A 17365-nucleotide genomic window follows, 5' to 3' on the forward strand; every position below is an offset into this window, starting at 1 on the left:
TTTAAGTTTGAAATTTCGCAAATTTTAGAAAATGTTAACAACAGTTAATGCAATCTAAATTATTAAAATCATAAATGTGGCTCGATCGATACATATTACGGAGAATAGGAACATTTTTTCAGAATGAAAATCGTCATAGTTCTCATCTCGGCACGTATTGTTGGAATTAGAAACAGTAGTTTTTGAGAAAAAAAACGCACATTCATGAGGCCTTAATGGCCCCTTAACAACTTTAAGATAAAATACTACCACAGTGGCACAGTACCGCGGATCCAATTCGAGTTTAATTTAAACGTCCCTGCAACAAAAAATAGAGATAACGAGTCGTGGCCCGTAAAAGGTAAAACTTTGGTACATTTTTGGGTAATACTCATAGGTGCAATTAGGGGGGGGGGGTGCTTAGCACCCCCAAATTTTTGATAGCATCATCGAATTTTTATTGACTACAATATTATGCCACAGATATTTGGATACATTTATTTCTAAGACCTTATCTTTTCCATAATAATAATAATAATATATAGGTACCTATCAGAATAATAATATAGATTGAAGTTTATTATGTTATAGGTAAATTATTTATATTAAGATTGATGCGAAAGTGTATACAATTCAGTGGTATGAATTGAGGGGGGGTGGGGTTAGGGGGGCAAAGTCCCCACTGATCACTTTACTAGACATGGTTCTAGCACCCCCCCAAACATTTAACCCAAATTGCGCCTATGGTAATAATTTATTTATATTTTAGATTCTGAGTGGAGCGAATGTATGAAAACAATGATGTGGTTTTTTTTCTGTTTCTGTCTGACGGCAACATTTCGGATAGTAAGCTGCAGACTTCGATTTTTGAGATCTGCATATTTTCTGATAGAAAAGTAAACATAGTTGGTACTTTTGGGAGGTAAAAATTGAAAATTCCTAGCAATTTTAGAAAGCGTCGAGAAATACTACCGACAGCAACGAATAAAAAATAATATTATACGCTAACCGGTAAAAATCGTTTTTCGTATTCAATACAGTTACACGTAATCATTGTATTCAAATATAAAACATCCATTACAACTACTGTACCAGCAGGGCGGTACCCACTTGTCCATCTTTTTTATTTCTTTTATTTTATACGACGCAAATACACGTTTTTTGAGAAACAATGCGATCGTGTTTAAAGTGCCACGAAATCATTAATGATCAATACATTGTTTCAAAGGCGTTCATTTTTAAAAAGTTTCGTTCGAAATATTTAAAATAAAGAATAAAATTTTTTTTTAAAATCATTTGCTAATTAATATTTATAAAACTCTTTTATACGTCGTAGTGTGCTCACACGATAATATTATGTCCAGAAAACTGCACTATACCCAAAACGTATCTATAATTCCTCAATTTTATTCTCCTTGCAGAGGTATAATATCTAGTGGCCGCCGATCATAATTTATACGAAAGTTTATTTTTATTGGAGTGTTCGCATACCTAATGAAGAGTAAATTTGTGTGCTAAAAAAAAAAGGTTGAGAAATACCGATAAAGGCTATAATTTGTTCTATAGTGATATGTAGATTGTAGGGATTCAATATTATAACTGTAATTTGTATTTTCGATATGTTGATGTTAAGTGTAACAAAAAGTTACCATAGGAATCCTGAAATTATTATTTTAACTATGTAAGCTATTAAAATTTAAAAAAAAAGGCCTATGACAAAATAATTTTCGTTTTTTGTATTTTGACAAAGTTTGATCATCAAATGACCATAAAAATAACTGTGCCAATGCATTATCAATAATTTTTATGTCAATTTTTTTTATATTTAAAAATGTAATTTATACAACAGAAACAATCAATATTTTATAATGAAATGTTCTTTTGATAAAAAAGAAAAAATGCTATAGGATTACAGAATGTTTTTAAGTTTATAATAAAGTATTTCGATAATTTAAATATTTTAAGCTTGTTTTGATTCTTACTTCCATGTCAATATATATTATATATATTTATTATTTACCTTCTTAGTTATTACTAAATGGTAATAGTTATACAGATATTAGCTGTAGGTAACCTCACCTACCCAAAAATATACAGATCGCAGAGTAACAAAAAAATGCACAAGACACAGTTTACTGTAATACACCAGATGAATTATACAATAATCTAACTGTTATACCCCGATAAGTTTAAACTTACATTTAATTTTGTAAGTGATTTATTTACCACTCGACAACATGTTATTTTGGTTTTGGAAACGTAAAAAAATATTGAAGTATAGAACATTGTTTTAAAATAATTTTTATTTCAGTTGAAAGTTATAAAATGAACAAGTTAGTCAAATAGACCGAAACCCATATCATCATCTTCCTCTTCTTCACTTTCGACCTTTTCTTCTTTCTTTGCTTCTTTAGCTGGAGCTGCACTTTCTACAGGAGCTGCAACGGCAACAGCAAACTTGGATGGATCCTGCAACAAAATAAAATATTTGTTTTATGTTTTCGTCTATAATATATCTCTTTCACTTTATTACCTTAAGGTATTCCTTGAAAGTTGTAGCTTCTTTGAATTCAATTTCAGTTTCAGCAGCAACTGCGACCAAGTTCTTGAAACCATTGATCAACATGTGAGGAGCAGACACAATAGTTGGATAGCTGATTGCAAGACAAGCAGCTGTTACTTGTGAGACTCCCTATTAAAAATATAACATAATTATAAATACATGTTTTTATATTAATTGATCATAGGTTAATACTCAATACCTTATAAAATAAAACAAACATTAGGTACAATGATAGAAAATAGAAATGTTCACATAATATTATATCTTGTAAAAGCCGACACCTATGTGATTATTTTTGATTTAACATCATCTCTACCGATTTACCATTTATTATCCTTATTTAAAAGAATATAATTTAAGTTTTCTTTATAACTTACTAATATTTCATACTAATTAACTCAGATTTAAAGTATCAACATAAAATCTTCTGTCGGGAAAAGAAGACAAAATAAAAGTAAATCATCATAATTAATTAGCATTTAAATTTTTTTTTTAATTAAATAAAAATTTAAACTAAAATAGGTACCTTAATTTAAACTAAATAATTAAGGCCAGACACAGAAAAGCAGTGCGGCTAGGCTATTGCAGGTTTTTATTTCACTTTCAAGGTGTATGCCACTCTAAATTGAATAGACAAAATAAACTGTAAAATATAGACATAAATTAATGGGAAATTCTTACGCCACATTCAGGCATTTGTACTACTTATATTATACTTGAGTTTAAAAATTATTTAAAAACTTAACAGATTAACTCAGATATTAATTATCAACATAATATCTTCTGACGGGAAAAGAAGACAAAAATAGTTATATAAGGAATCATCATCATTAAGATTATTTTATGCAAATTAAATCAATATCTAAAATTAAAACTATTTTTCTTAATTTAGTCTGTCTTACATAATATGTAAAATCTAATTTGAGTCATCGATCAAACTTAAAGCCTGGTTGCACAAATATTATCTGCTATTTATTTTATTGATTCGATAATGTATTGGCCCCAAATAAACATTAAAATAGTCGCACAAACCATTACTATTTTAATCACATACTAGATATTGGTTCATTATTATTTTTATAATATGAATATAACAGAAGATATTTGATATTCATTAAGCTTATTTTATTGAAGCAAAATCTGGCCTAAAAATGAACTAACGGTCGATAACTTATTGATTCGATAACACAATTTATTGAACCAATATATTTTTGTGCAACTGGACTGATTTACTATCAAACTTAAGGTAAGAACATACTTTAATTGTGAAACAAGTTGAGCATATTTTTTTTTTATACTAATAGACATAACTTGCAATCAATTCATTCAATATTTAAACTAATAAAACAAAATTGATTCTACTGAATGCAAATTTGCTGTTGTACGTTTTTAAGACAGAGACATAATATTGTGTGGTCATAATTTTAAAATGATTTTTTTTATTATTTGAAAAAAAAATCGATAACTAAAAACATTTTAAGTATATCTTCACATGAAATTTAATGGGATAGAAAGTGGTGATTTTCTATTGTGTCAAGCACATGCTCAACTTGGGAGTTACATTTCCAATCTACGATTGATGAACATAATGTATTCAGTTGCATATGTTAGACAAACTTATAAAATGACCATTTTCAATCATTAGATTGATACAATCAATAATTAGAAAAATGTAAGAGATTTTTAGCAAGAATGGTAACACGTGTATAAAACGTTACACATACATAATACCCCATGTATAAAATTAGTAAAAAGTATAAAACTTTATAATGACATATGGAATATTAAGTATATATTTTTTCCTTTGAAATTTATAATTATTATAACAGTGATAATACTGTACATTATAAATTTTAAGAAGTATAAAGATATAAATTAATACAAAAAAAATTCGCAAATCATATCAACTAGTGAATTTTTTAATTTAGAATAAAATCTAATCAAAACAATTTCTTTTTGGTTATTATAAATATTAATGTTTTATACATTTTACACATGTTTTAGACTTTACTGTATTAGGTATACGTTCCAACCCTGATTATTAGTTTTCTTAGTGCGTATATATTAGGCTTCTTCAACAATATATTTTTGAATTTGGCAATATTAATTCGCGATATCAAAAAAATAAAAGATATCTTTATGACTATCATAAATGCCAATACTCAAATACTCAATTGACTGGGTACTAGCTAGGTAGTAACTAGTGGGTATTATATTAACAATTGATTGTTTTGAAATATATTATTCAAGGAGCTTTGGCATGAAAATCAGTTTATCTTGATGTACATCAATTATCGATATATTACAATTTTCGATACCTAAATTTCTGAAAAAAAGTTCGCGATATCGAATCGAAATATCGATATTGTTGAAGAAGCCTAGTATACATCATTCATGTTCACATAACAATATTCAGCAACAAATACATTTTAAGAAAATCTTGACAATTTTTAAGTATGTACTTAAATTCAGTTTAAAGTGTTAGTAAATAATAAATTAAGTAAAATAAAAATTTAAACTTACTATTAAGAAAGTCTTCAATAAATCTTCTGGCTTGATATCTAAGATTTCGGGTTCAAAGATAGTTCCAGAATCATACACCATCTGTACGGCCAAACCATAATTAAATGGAGAAATATTCAACATGTTCAATAAGGTTGCCTCAGAAGCTCCAACTTTGTCACCTTCTTTTAAAATATGGACATCATTCTAAACATTTGAAAACTGTGATAAGTATTATAAATTAAATCTATAGCATTAATATTATTCTTCTTACGATGATTTCAATTGTTCCCTTAGAAATTTTAGTTGGAATAGACAGCGCCTGGAAGAAAGAAGTTTTTTCTGGTCCAAGTCCAGTGTTCTGGGCAGGAATAACAACAGGGCAAGGTGCAATAGCACCAGGACGAGCTGGGGCACGGACTTTGTTTTCCAAAAGCTTATCTCTGATCTCAACCAAATCACTACGAGTGAAAACGAATCCTACATTTCCTCTAATGTGAGGCATGATCCTAAAATAAGTATATAAATAGTTAATAAAACATTTTTATTAAATTAAAAAATATAATTAATTGCATGATTATGGTATAGTAAATCAGACTGCCTAAAGGCATTTGACATCAATAAAGACCAATCCACACCAATGGGTTCAGCCATTTCTGGCTTTGATGTGTTAACGATTGATCTTTTAAGTCAAAATTATTTCATCACAATTACTACAACCATAATTAAAATGAACAATCAAATTAATTAAATATAATAAGAAAACACAAAATTAATAGTTTTAAAAAAATGCTAGTTTCAGACTGCCTAAAGGCATTTGACATCAATAAAGACCAATCCACACCAATGGGTTCAGCTATTTCTAGCTTTGATATGTTAACGATTGATCTTTTAAGTCAAAATTATTTCATCACAATATTACTATAACCATGATAAAAATGAACAGTCAAATTAATTAAATATAATAAGAAAACATAACATAAGCTAGTTTCAGACTGCAATTTAAGCATTAAATTTCAATAAGCTTTGTCCGCATCAATGGGTTCAGCCATTTCTGGCTTTGATGCGTTAAGACTCTACTTATTCAGTAATAATTATCATCATAAACAATATTAATTATTTTATGTTTAGAATATTACTTTTCAAGAGATTGATTTCTGTCGATATGACCCTTTATTGCCTTCCTCATCATTGTGTTCTTGCCCATCAGCACGACAGCATTTCCACGAAGACTGATGCGGATTTGCTGCATCTGTTTTGAACCCACATTGTCGGCTCCCACGATGAAACATTTTGGGAATTCGTCAAGTAAATTCTAAAAGAAAAAAATAATTTATTTAAAAAAAAAAAAGTTGTTGATAAGTTGTTATTTAATTCAATGTACAACATACCACCAACTTCACAAAATAGTTAGCTTTCCAAGTTGCTTTGTCCTCTCTACCCATCTTGTGGTGTAGAGATGTTAATACGTTTAAGAACTAAAAACCAAAACAATAAAATTATGACCGGCAAAAAAAAAACTTCAAATTATCTCCAAGGCATGGGGCGAGTATTAAATATTTTAGGTTATGTTATGGTAACGACACGATTTATAAGACGTTTCTGTATACTTTCCATTTTAACAAGAAAATCTATAAAAATGTAACAGTAACCTCAAGAAAACCGCGAGGAAGTGATCACAATTGGTAACGATCTCAACCGAAATCGATTTCGGAACCAATACGAAATTGTTTGCACATAAACCATGTGTATGGAATGTCTGTTGAAATTCTTGAAACGTGAGCAACCAGAACGTTTGGACGCTCAGCCATCGATTGCATCTCAAGCAAGGAGAGTTGAACGAATTAAATCAATAGAAATGTTTACGGTGGTGTAGAATAATATGAAAAATCTGTCGAATACTTACCAAAGCGCCACGCGTAAATTAGAAAATTGGTCTACGGAGATATGTTCCGTATGTCACGACACGTTCTGAAAATGAGACCGTAATCGGGGGCTGAGGCCGTGGATGCCACACTGCCTCGTGTAGAAAGATAGTGTATTGGTGGGAGGAGGGTCGGACAACAAAACATACAGCTCATGGAGTAAAAACATATTCTGCGGCATGGAAAGTACGGTAAAATGTCATTAAAAATCGAGGCGCGGGTTTTTCGACGGAAACTATTAGATCAGAGTGAAAAAAAAATAAAAATTTTAACAGAACATTCGTCGACTCGACTGGGGAATACTGAAACGTTTCGTCGCCGGCATTGCGACACTCCTTTATTTGTTATGAGTGTATTTTTTTTTTTAAATTTATTTAATTTAAATGTATCGATTTTACAATAATACTTAACGCATTGCTTGTGATGGTAATAGGGTGTTACAATAATACACTTATTTAGTACTTTACATACTACGTAAATAACATAATACATATCATTGCAGATTGAATGGTCAACAAAAGAAAAAAAAAAGAAAAATTATTCAAAGTTCAGTAATAATAATATACCTACCTAATACCTAGTAGGTATAATTCAAATAATAATATGCGACAAGAAAGACATCCATTACAGTTTTTAGGTACCTATTATTTTCGACTTACGTATAGTATTTAGAGATAGACATTAAATGGACATTGGACAGTGATTAATATTATTCTTTATTCTATGGACACAATTAACCACTCATAAATACTATTTTAAAATTCTGGTTCTGCGCAGCAGTATACATTATTTTAAAAACCAAAAGACATTGCATTAAAATGTGTAGGACCCAGATAATCTACGAGTTTTTGATCAAATACTTGTTTCATAAATTTAGCTTTCATATCATATGTCCTAAAGTCTCTTTTGTCATCGAAGTTGTATAAATTAATTGGTGAATGTTTTGCACTGCCCATATGATAATCGCAATTTTTTTTGAAATAAGCTTTTTACTGGCAATACATCAAAGGTATTACTACTAACTACTATAAATTAGACATAAAGAAGTGCATGCACGGGACTCAACTTTGGTTGAAACCATTATAAAATTCGGGATTTAAGACCGGCAGACTGCAAACGATTATACAACTTGGGTCTCAACTATAGGAAGATTTAAAAATTGTGTTTTTAATTAGGAACTCAATTCATAATAAAATCGATCTTGACTTATATTTAGCTTAGATTTGTACCTATAGTTCTTCGTTTATAATATGATAATATTATATAAACAAAATATCAAAACTATATCCAGGACAGAGGCGGAACTAGGATATTTTACGCCCAGGGAAAATATGAAAGCTACACCAAATCATATAGACCAAGGCTGAAATAATACCCTTCCCTAAGATTGTTTTCTAATAATAACCATTAAGCATAATTATAAAAATTAAATGTACCTATGTATTTAAATATTTAGCAATCATTGACGAATGTTATGGTTACAATAACTATTATAGGTACAATATAAAAAAAATAAATTCAATATTGCATTAACTACTGATTTTAAATATTTTAGTTCAAATTATATTAAAAAATGTATTCAAATGATGTGTGGGATTTTATTTTAAAGTCAAAATATCACTTATGAAACTTGTTTGTGAGTATATATATATATCTATAGAAAAAAAACAAATATATTAATAAACAAAAAATACATTACAATTATGACCTGCACATACTTAAATAGTTACTCCATCGTGGAAAACATGCATAATGTATATAAAATATTTCGAATGGTCGATAAGTTAAGCAAAAATGAATTAATAAAGTCAATTACCTATATGGGGAATTTTTTTCCTCAGAGTCCATGATTTTTTTCCGATTACCCGAATCAAGATATATTATATATTATGTACCCAGATAATTCGTGACAAAATTTCAAAACTTTAGATCATCCGTGCTAGGTATGAATCAAGCCATAATCATCTTGCCCTCGTAAATAATTTTGACGCACATATATTATAATAAATTATAACTTATAAGTTATAAGTTAATATAGCGACGAGTCTCTGGACGAGACGTGCGACGTGCCGTCATATATACGCACGCGTAAGTATTACTCTTCGCGTATTTACATCAAAAAATTGGATATAAATATGCCATATGCGATTGTTTCCAATTTGTATTACGAACGCTCAGATTACATCTCAATATCTCATCGCAAATAAGTAAAATAATATTATTACCTATATTACAGATGCATACCCAGCCATACAGCATACCTGTAGATTATATTATTAGCGGAAATCGGGGGGGGGGGGGGCCCAAAAAAAGTCCGTCAAGCTCCCTCCTTGTTTAGTATTGTAGGATCGAAGCGCCCCTGAAATTTTAATGGATTTCCGCCTATGGGTTATATATATATGTGGGCATCTTAATGAGACTCTAAAGAAACGTCGCCATTAAATGATTCAAATTATCAGGACATGAGTCAATTTTTATAATATACCAATCTATTCATAGGTAGTAAATTAATATGATCTAAGGACATCGGACAAAGCCCACGCGGGGATGGGACGCCGTTAAAATATTAAAGAACAATTTATAATAATAATTTGTAAAATATTTAAACATATAACATTATAATTTAATTAAATGTAGGCAGGCGCGGACCCAGTGGATTTTAACAGGGGGTGCTCAAAAAAAAATGGTTACTCCTTTCAATTTTAGATTACGTAGTTTTGAATACAAATTTATTTTATCGGTGGCTTAGATGACGACAGGGGGTGCCCGAGCAGCCATAACCCCTCTCTGAATCCGTGCTTGAGTATCTAAGTAGGTACGTATTTTAATTCTTATACCTAATACGTGTTTATTCTTACGTGGTAGTCACTGTCACGTTTGTGAAGTATTTTTTTTTTGTCCGATTGACGACTTTTCCTTATCAATATTATCAATTTGTTTTGTGTATAGAATGTGTATCATGATAATTTGTTATGTATACTTTAAGTTTTGGCTGTACCTATCATAATTCCTAATTCTCGATCGTTCAATTTATTCAGACTTCAAAGACTTCAAAGTTTTTTATACAACAAAATAACATGCTTCGTGTGCACGGCATTACAACCTCTACCTATTTGTTTTAGTAAATCAATTATGATCACAACACGTTATTTTTGAAGCGCATACAAATTGATTTGCAGTGTTTTTACATACCACGTAGGTATTCGATAAATTGTTGTCATCTACTAATGTTTACGTACTGTTGTTCTGTGTAAAATACACACATAAGTGTAACGAAAGAATATTATGGCACCCAAAACGTCATCGGCTACTCTTCGTCTGAAACAAGACTACATTCGTCTAAAAAATGATCCTGTGCCTTATGTAGTTGCTGAACCAAATCCGTCTAACATATTGGAATGGTATGTGTGCAGCAGTCAATAATAATTACTTACCTAAACATTTCACGTAACCGGTCTGTGTGTCATGCAGGTACTACGTAGTTAGTGGACCTGACGATTCTCCGTACGCTGGCGGTTATTATCTGGGAAGGCTAGTTTTCCCTAGAGATTTTCCATTTAAGCCGCCCAGCATTTACATGGTTACACCGAACGGCAGATTCAAAACTAACACCCGCCTGTGTTTGTCCATTAGTGATTACCATCCAGACACATGGAATCCAGCATGGAGTGTATCTACTATTCTCACCGGTTTGCTAAGCTTTATGGTAATTACCTACATAAATCATCTACTGAAAAAAACACGCTCTTATCCTTATGACATGTTTGAATATTTAAATTTAGCTGGAGAATAGCCCTACAATGGGTAGCATAGAGATGACTGATTACGAGAGGCGTCAACTGGCTGCTCAAAGCTTAGAGTCAAATGTACGTGACGAAAATTTCTGTGAACTATTTCCTGAACTTACCATGGTAAAATTTGCAAATATGTCATCAGGCCTGTTTCACTGCCTCGCGTGTTAAAGTGTACATTATTGAGGTTTATACGCGATACGCTACTTACCAATAAAACTGTTTTTTGTTGCATACAAACTTCAACAATGTAAACTGAAACACGCGCTTAAGATTTGCGAAGTTGTAAGATAGCCCTAAGTATGTTGTTATTACTAATTGTTTTTGGTTGCTTATATTATAGACAATACAAAATGAAATTGAAAAACGAAATTTGGCTAGAGCTAACGAAGAGCAGTCACCCAGCATGGATAGTAGCCAACCTGAAAACAATATTCTTCAATCAGTTGTTTACAACAGTGTTGTAGTGGTCGGCTTTGCACTATTCATTTACTTAGTCAGATATGTTCTGTATAACATGAATATCGAGTGAAATTTCCTACTCATTCCCTTTATTTTTAATTATAATTAATTAATGAAATTGTATGTTTTAAATAAAATGTTATGAGTTGTAGTCATAGAGATGAATATATTAATTATAAATTGAAAACTATTGGTTACAACAATTATTTATCTAATTTATTTGACTGAATGATCAACAGTTGTATTCTTAGTTTATTTTATCATTTAAGTTTATGAAATTAACTAAGGAATTATACAATAGAACTTATTTTTTGTTTTTATATAAGTATTTTACAGTATAAAGAAAAATTACAATCATTGCAAAGAACTGTCTACTAATCCTAAAACTATTTTTGGTCTATTAATTTATTTTTCCATAACGTTTTGCAGTTGGTCAGATAATAATATAATAAACACATTTTGTACATACTGCAATTGTTTCTACTATAAATGATATAAATGAATTATTGTTATTATCTACTTTTTTTTTGTATGTAATCCAAATATTTAAGTGTTTGGAATAATTTGGTTATTAGTTTTTTAATGTCTCCTGGAAATGTGTATGATACATATTATTATTTATTTTGTTGTTGATATTTTTAAGATAATTTTTTGTTTACTGAAAAACTTTTCTATGTATTTGTATACAATTTATCTCAACTGAATTAATAATTGTTGCAAAAAGGGATTTATATAATATACATGCATATTTTTTTAAAATTGAATTAAATGTAACTAATAAATATAATTAATATATCATGTTATAGTTCTAAATATAGATATAATCTGTAGTATAATTATTTTTATTTAATTAATTTTAGTTTCATCGGTTATACTGTAACCTGTAGGTATTTCTTTTTTAAATAAATTATTTTAACACCTTTTCCCTTCTTGCGACAAATATTTTAAATATTGTTTATTTAATTAATAATTCATAATAAGTATAAAAAAAGAATCATTGAATGTTCTTTTTTTTATATAATATAATATAATATTATATTAATTATTACGATATCAAATTATTATGCAGACATAAAAAAATGTATAATATAACATATTTATCAATTATATCATAAATAAATATCTTCTAGTGGATTTATCAAATAAGTGAGTTATTATTTACTGATATTATTTTTTAAAAATTACAATAAAAATCAAATGTTGGAAGTTTATTTTTGTTCTAAGAAATTGAATCTCTAATTGGAAGATTAAAATATTAATACACTTCAAAATCATCTTGAGGCTATATAAAATGCATGCCAAAAAAAGTGGGAACGGGCAATTACAAAAAATTATTATACACACATTTTTTACTACTGCAGTCTGCAACATCGGTAAGTTAATAAACAAACCCAATGAGATAAATTAAATTTAAATTACAAACAATGATTCAAAATGGATATTTTAGTTTCATATTCTGGTATCCAACTTTGAAGATCCAGAAAAAAACTTGGTAAAAAATATAAGTATTCTAATCAAAAATCCTCCAGCTCATACCTAATACTTCTCCATATGTTTAAAAACCCAAATTATACACTCCAATACTCCATACTTTTTTTCTAAAGCTACTGAAATAACTTAACTATACTCCAAATTCAGTTCCCACATGTTAATTTTATTTAACGCAATCATAATAATTAAAAAACTTATGTTATAATTGTTTATTCTAACTTTGGTCACAAATAATTTATTATTGTGTACTTGTTTTTTTTTATGTACCTATACATATCTCAAAAGAGAGTTATCAGTCGGCCTACCGATTTTGGTCAGTGCTTCTCCAGGCAACAATTCGGCGTTAGCGTGATCACGTGGTTCTCAATGTGCCAATTACATCATTCACGATACGCAAAACGTGATTGTTATCTTTTAAGACAGAATATAGGTCAATATTGATTTTAAATATTAATTAATTTTATTATTAATTTTAACCTTCATAATTATCATACACATTGTAAAATAATTTCCTCAAAACACTAACAACAGATGGGTAAATTTTATATTGTACAAGTAAATAGTTCCAAATTAAAATACATGAAATTAATTCAAGAAAAAATAAGATTATGAAGAAAGTTAGTAAGTGAAGTCACCTCTTTTGATATAATAAATATTAGAGTGCCTTGATAGAAATCAAGGGAATAGGTACTAGTAATTATGAAGAATGCCCCTCACATCTGTTGACATGGAATGCTATGTTAGTCAATACAAGAGTGTTATTTGACTAGATTATCACCATTCTTCAAACCTACAACAATAAATTATTTGAGTAAGTTAATATCATTATCCCTTACCAGTATTTTTATTTATAAATATTTGTATACTTTGTATTTAAACACTAAATAAATAATTAATTAATTGATTTGCAAATTGAATATTTTTGAATATAAATTCTCAAATATGTTACTTATTTTTATTTATTGCATTTAAATATTTTAATAAAAATAAGTACACATATTTGTTTTTGTATTACAAGTTACGTTTGTTTTTGGTTATCGGAAAAAAAAATCCCCAGGCTACAATATTACTCACAAAATCACAACCACATGCAACATGAACAAATATTTTTTAAACGTTAATTAGTATCTATAATTACCATTTACCACATTATTAATATTTAATTACAAATGCGTATATTATATTATATTATATTATTAAAAAATAATCATATTAATATTTTGTTAATATGTTAATATTTTGTTTTAAATTACGATAATATATTATGTGTAATATGCCTCGTGCCTACATTCAATAAATTATTGTTTGATAATTATTATTATTATTAACTATATTTTCAATTTTGTATAATATTTTTGTATACTATGTTTTTATCTTTATTATTTGACGTATCGATCATTCAAAATATTTTTATATGCTATATTTGTGAAGTTATTAACTGTTAAGTTAATTAAGTTGAATTACACATAATATATTATCGTAATTTAAAACAAAATATTATTTTTAATGTATAATTTTTTTAATAATATAATATAGTGTACGTATAATATAATATGATATAATATAGTGTACGTTTAAAACAAAATATTATTTTTAATGTATAATTTTTTTAATAATATAATATAGTGTACGTATAATATAATATGATATAATATACGTATTTATAATTAAATATTAATAATGTGGTAAATGGTAATTTTAGATACTAATTAACGTTTAAAAAATATTTGTTCATGTTGCATGTGGTTGTGAATAATACTGTAGTCTGGGGATTTTTTTTCCGGGATTCATAAAATGTATTTCCTGCTTATGTAATAAAAATATTAATTTAGACAAAAAAGCCATTTAGACCACCGGGCATTAATGTATAACATTTTTAAATACTTTCAATTACAATAATAACAATAGGTCAAAACCATTACAAATAAAGTATACAAATCATTATAGAAATTGGTATTCTTCTGTTCAAATTAAATATGACATACTTTGAAGGTTGGAATTTTAACGTTCCATAACACTGTTTCCATTGGGCACTTGGATTCTAAATCGTTAAGTATTTCAATGTCTGTAGAAAATAAATAATATTAAAACCATGTTAAATTCAATTTAATTTACATATGTATCATAATATGCATGAAAAAACTTCAACTAACTATTAGTAATGATATATTTGTTGATAGTTTTCATAAATTCTGTAGAAAGCAATACAAAATGAAAAGTGCCTATGTTCAACTTTCCAACAGTGAGACCCAACAGTTTTCTGTCAATTGAAAAAACTGGACCACCGCTGAACCCTGCATGCACATGACAAGTGGTCGTCAATATGCTATGCATCATTCCGTGCATGTGACCGAAATTTGTAGATGGTGCATATTCTCGACAAGCGTATCCAACCAAAAACAGTTTTTGACCTGTAAAATAACTGTTAAATGCAACCAATGATTAATGATTAAATATAATTATGGTCTTACCAATGGTCGGGGTTTTGTCTGATATCTGACAAGGTAAAATGTCTGTAGTTTGTTTAGTTTGTTCAGTTACAATTACAGCAATATCATATGGTACAGCCTCCTTATGAGTAACATATATAACTCTACCTTTAACTGCACATCCATCATATCGTAGTATTACCGATTGGAGTGTCTGCCAAAAAACAAGATTTCGTAAATGTATCAAAAATTAATCACGGTTTAATATTTCTACAAACATGGTCTACGACATGAGCACAGGTGAGGAACAGGTGTCCGTCAACAGCGTCAGACGTGTGAACACAAACTGCTGTACCCTCGTTTTGACCACACTCAACTTTGGCCACAGAACGCATGTACAAGTATTGGTTGTCTTTTCCTGCAACACAAATTTACGTACACCATGGAAATTGTTTTCAAATGCATTTGGGGAGTAATATATTTTTACCTGTGCCATCACTTTTTTCGAACTCATTGCCCACATTCCTTTTTGTTGTGTCCATTTTATTGTCCAATTTGTTCATTACAACATCAATAATGGAACCTATTCAGAATTACAAGAAATGGTATAGTGATTAAACACAAAATTAGTTTAATTTAATTTTAATGTCATATATTTTATGATTTATTTAATTATGAGCCTAACTATCCTAGAGGATGTCAAACGTTTTTTTAAAGAGGGTGTGAAGGTGTGTGGTTGAATTTTAAACATGCCTTTAAACGTTAAAAATATAATTTAAGGACATAGGTACCTAAGATCAATTAGTTTTCAATTGACAAATATAAACTATAAAGAGGGTTACCTGTTTGATATTAACAATATTATAAACAATAAATCAATTTTTAAAGTTTATGGGCTTATAGTTTTTCTTAAGAAGACGACAGATATTAGAAGACATACTTACATTAATACGTGAATATTCTAGTCCTCGTAGTTTATAATTTTTAATTTTTATCATAACTTTATTGAGTTTGTTATCAAAAATCCGGCATGTAGACTCCTCGCCCTCGGCCCCCTCTGCTGTACAGTAGTTGTAACTTCAAACTTGTTGTACAGGTGTCGAATGTGTAGGTACTGTGTCGCTCACGTATCGTTCGCTAAATATGAACGTGAACGACGTTCTTTCCAAACACTGGCAATTTGAAGGGTCTGGAAATTTTTTTAAATTTTTGCACCCCCAAAAATATTGGTATAGTTGCGCCTATATGGTGGTGACTTAAGTGCAAAGCACCGTAGTTCCGAACCATCCGGAATCATGCCGATCCTGGCACGCAAACAATCCATGTGGTTTAGTAGGTATTTCTCAATTTTGTAACTCAAAAGTTCTTTCCCAACCACAGCCCGCAAAAAATACAGACATTCGATATATTTATTGCGAAAGTCCCAAACAATTTTTAATATAGACAGACGGATGTAGTATACTGATGTCTGATAACCTCCTCGACTTAAATTCTGACCATTCCTCAATACTTTCAACAATCAACATCTCTCCTGCGTTCCGTCGGGAATTTTCGAAATTATTTAATTCTAGTTTCTACCACTAATAAACACACGTTTCATGACCTATAGCAGATCAACGAATTAAACTAAATTTAAGATTAAGAATTCTATTATGTCAAAAAATTACGTATTTATATGGAATTTCAAGCTGCCCATCCTATTACCGGAAACTTGCCCAGACGTCTCAATGGAAAATTACCAACTTCTTTTTGCTGATTGCATAATTGCATATTGCATAGTGCTAAGTCAGTAAGCGCGGGTTCAGACCCCCGTTTGCCCTGTAAAACAGCAGTTCTCAACCATAGAATCGCAAATAATTTTGAATGGATAGCCAAAAAATAAGTTATAAAAAATGTTTCTAATATATAACTAATTAGTAAAAAAAAAAAAAAATAAATAAAGATTTAATATTTATAGTTTTTTTTAGTCATGGTAATTGAAAATAATAATGTGGCGGCGGTGGCCGGATAGCCCCCATTGAACATTATTTTCACAAAAGTCGCATGAAAAATTGGGTAAATAACTTGGGTCGCTAACGCACAACGGTTGAGAACCGCTGCTGTAAAAGACCCCTGAGAGATGTATGAATTTCGTCATGAAATATCCTGGTAAGACTGCGAGAAAGTGCTCAGGTGGATTTGGTATATCATGAATTATGATACAGAAGAATGATGGAAAAATGT

At 29.3% G+C, this 17365-nt stretch overlaps 3 protein-coding genes across 5 annotated transcripts; 1 reads left to right on the forward strand and 2 right to left on the reverse strand.

Annotated features, from left to right (window-relative positions):
• Positions 1 to 2264: 2264 nt before the first annotated feature.
• LOC132944385 (large ribosomal subunit protein uL10-like) lies at positions 2265 to 7092 on the reverse strand. Its single transcript, XM_061013694.1, has 7 exons — positions 6951 to 7092; positions 6436 to 6522; positions 6184 to 6359; positions 5319 to 5553; positions 5066 to 5251; positions 2513 to 2671; positions 2265 to 2448 (listed from the first exon to the last, which is right to left on the reverse strand). Exons 2-7 carry the CDS (start codon positions 6487 to 6489, stop codon positions 2314 to 2316), a joined length of 945 nt encoding a protein of 314 aa, XP_060869677.1. The 5' UTR covers positions 6490 to 6522; positions 6951 to 7092; the 3' UTR covers positions 2265 to 2313.
• Positions 7093 to 9781: 2689 nt separating this feature from the next.
• Positions 9782 to 11530, forward strand: LOC132944387 (ubiquitin-conjugating enzyme E2 J2). Its single transcript, XM_061013698.1, has 4 exons — positions 9782 to 10370; positions 10441 to 10675; positions 10752 to 10880; positions 11104 to 11530. The coding sequence occupies exons 1-4, from the start codon at positions 10255 to 10257 to the stop codon at positions 11290 to 11292; spliced, it is 669 nt and encodes a 222-aa protein (XP_060869681.1). The 5' UTR covers positions 9782 to 10254; the 3' UTR covers positions 11293 to 11530.
• A 1620-nt stretch (positions 11531 to 13150) lies between these two features.
• Positions 13151 to 16154, reverse strand: LOC132944386 (peroxisomal leader peptide-processing protease). 3 transcript variants are annotated; one of them, XM_061013697.1, is made up of 7 exons: positions 16087 to 16151; positions 15630 to 15725; positions 15421 to 15560; positions 15185 to 15356; positions 14867 to 15124; positions 14699 to 14778; positions 13151 to 13503 (listed from the first exon to the last, which is right to left on the reverse strand). In XM_061013697.1, the coding sequence occupies exons 2-7, from the start codon at positions 15703 to 15705 to the stop codon at positions 13498 to 13500; spliced, it is 732 nt and encodes a 243-aa protein (XP_060869680.1). In that variant the 5' UTR covers positions 15706 to 15725; positions 16087 to 16151; the 3' UTR covers positions 13151 to 13497. The 3 variants fall into 3 exon arrangements, with proteins under 3 accessions (XP_060869680.1, XP_060869678.1, XP_060869679.1); XM_061013695.1 differs by lacking the exon at positions 13151 to 13503 and having other exon boundaries at positions 14684 to 14778; positions 16087 to 16154; XM_061013696.1 differs by lacking the exon at positions 13151 to 13503 and having other exon boundaries at positions 14684 to 14778; positions 15985 to 16120.
• Between the last annotated feature and the right edge of the window lie 1211 nt (positions 16155 to 17365).

The sequence above is a fragment of the Metopolophium dirhodum genome, chromosome 5, assembly GCF_019925205.1.
Source record: "Metopolophium dirhodum isolate CAU chromosome 5, ASM1992520v1, whole genome shotgun sequence".
Lineage (NCBI taxonomy): Eukaryota > Metazoa > Arthropoda > Insecta > Hemiptera > Aphididae > Metopolophium > Metopolophium dirhodum.

Coding starts and splice junctions, on each gene's coding strand:
- LOC132944385 (XM_061013694.1), bottom strand. CDS start 6,489: ATGGGTAGAGAGGACAAAGCAACTTGGAAAGCTAACTATTTTGTGAAG. Junction 2,672..5,065: donor TATTGAAGACTTTCTTAATA/GTAAGTTTAAAT, acceptor TATTTTTAATAG/GGAGTCTCACAAGTAACAGC. Junction 2,449..2,512: donor CTTTCAAGGAATACCTTAAG/GTAATAAAGTGA, acceptor ATTTTGTTGCAG/GATCCATCCAAGTTTGCTGT.
- LOC132944387 (XM_061013698.1), top strand. CDS start 10,255: ATGGCACCCAAAACGTCATCGGCTACTCTTCGTCTGAAACAAGACTAC. Junction 10,371..10,440: donor CCGTCTAACATATTGGAATG/GTATGTGTGCAG, acceptor TGTGTCATGCAG/GTACTACGTAGTTAGTGGAC. Junction 10,676..10,751: donor CCGGTTTGCTAAGCTTTATG/GTAATTACCTAC, acceptor ATTTAAATTTAG/CTGGAGAATAGCCCTACAAT.
- LOC132944386 (XM_061013695.1), bottom strand. CDS start 15,705: ATGAACAAATTGGACAATAAAATGGACACAACAAAAAGGAATGTGGGC. Junction 15,125..15,184: donor AGACAAAACCCCGACCATTG/GTAAGACCATAA, acceptor GTTATTTTACAG/GTCAAAAACTGTTTTTGGTT. Junction 14,779..14,866: donor CAAATATATCATTACTAATA/GTTAGTTGAAGT, acceptor TATTTTCTACAG/ACATTGAAATACTTAACGAT.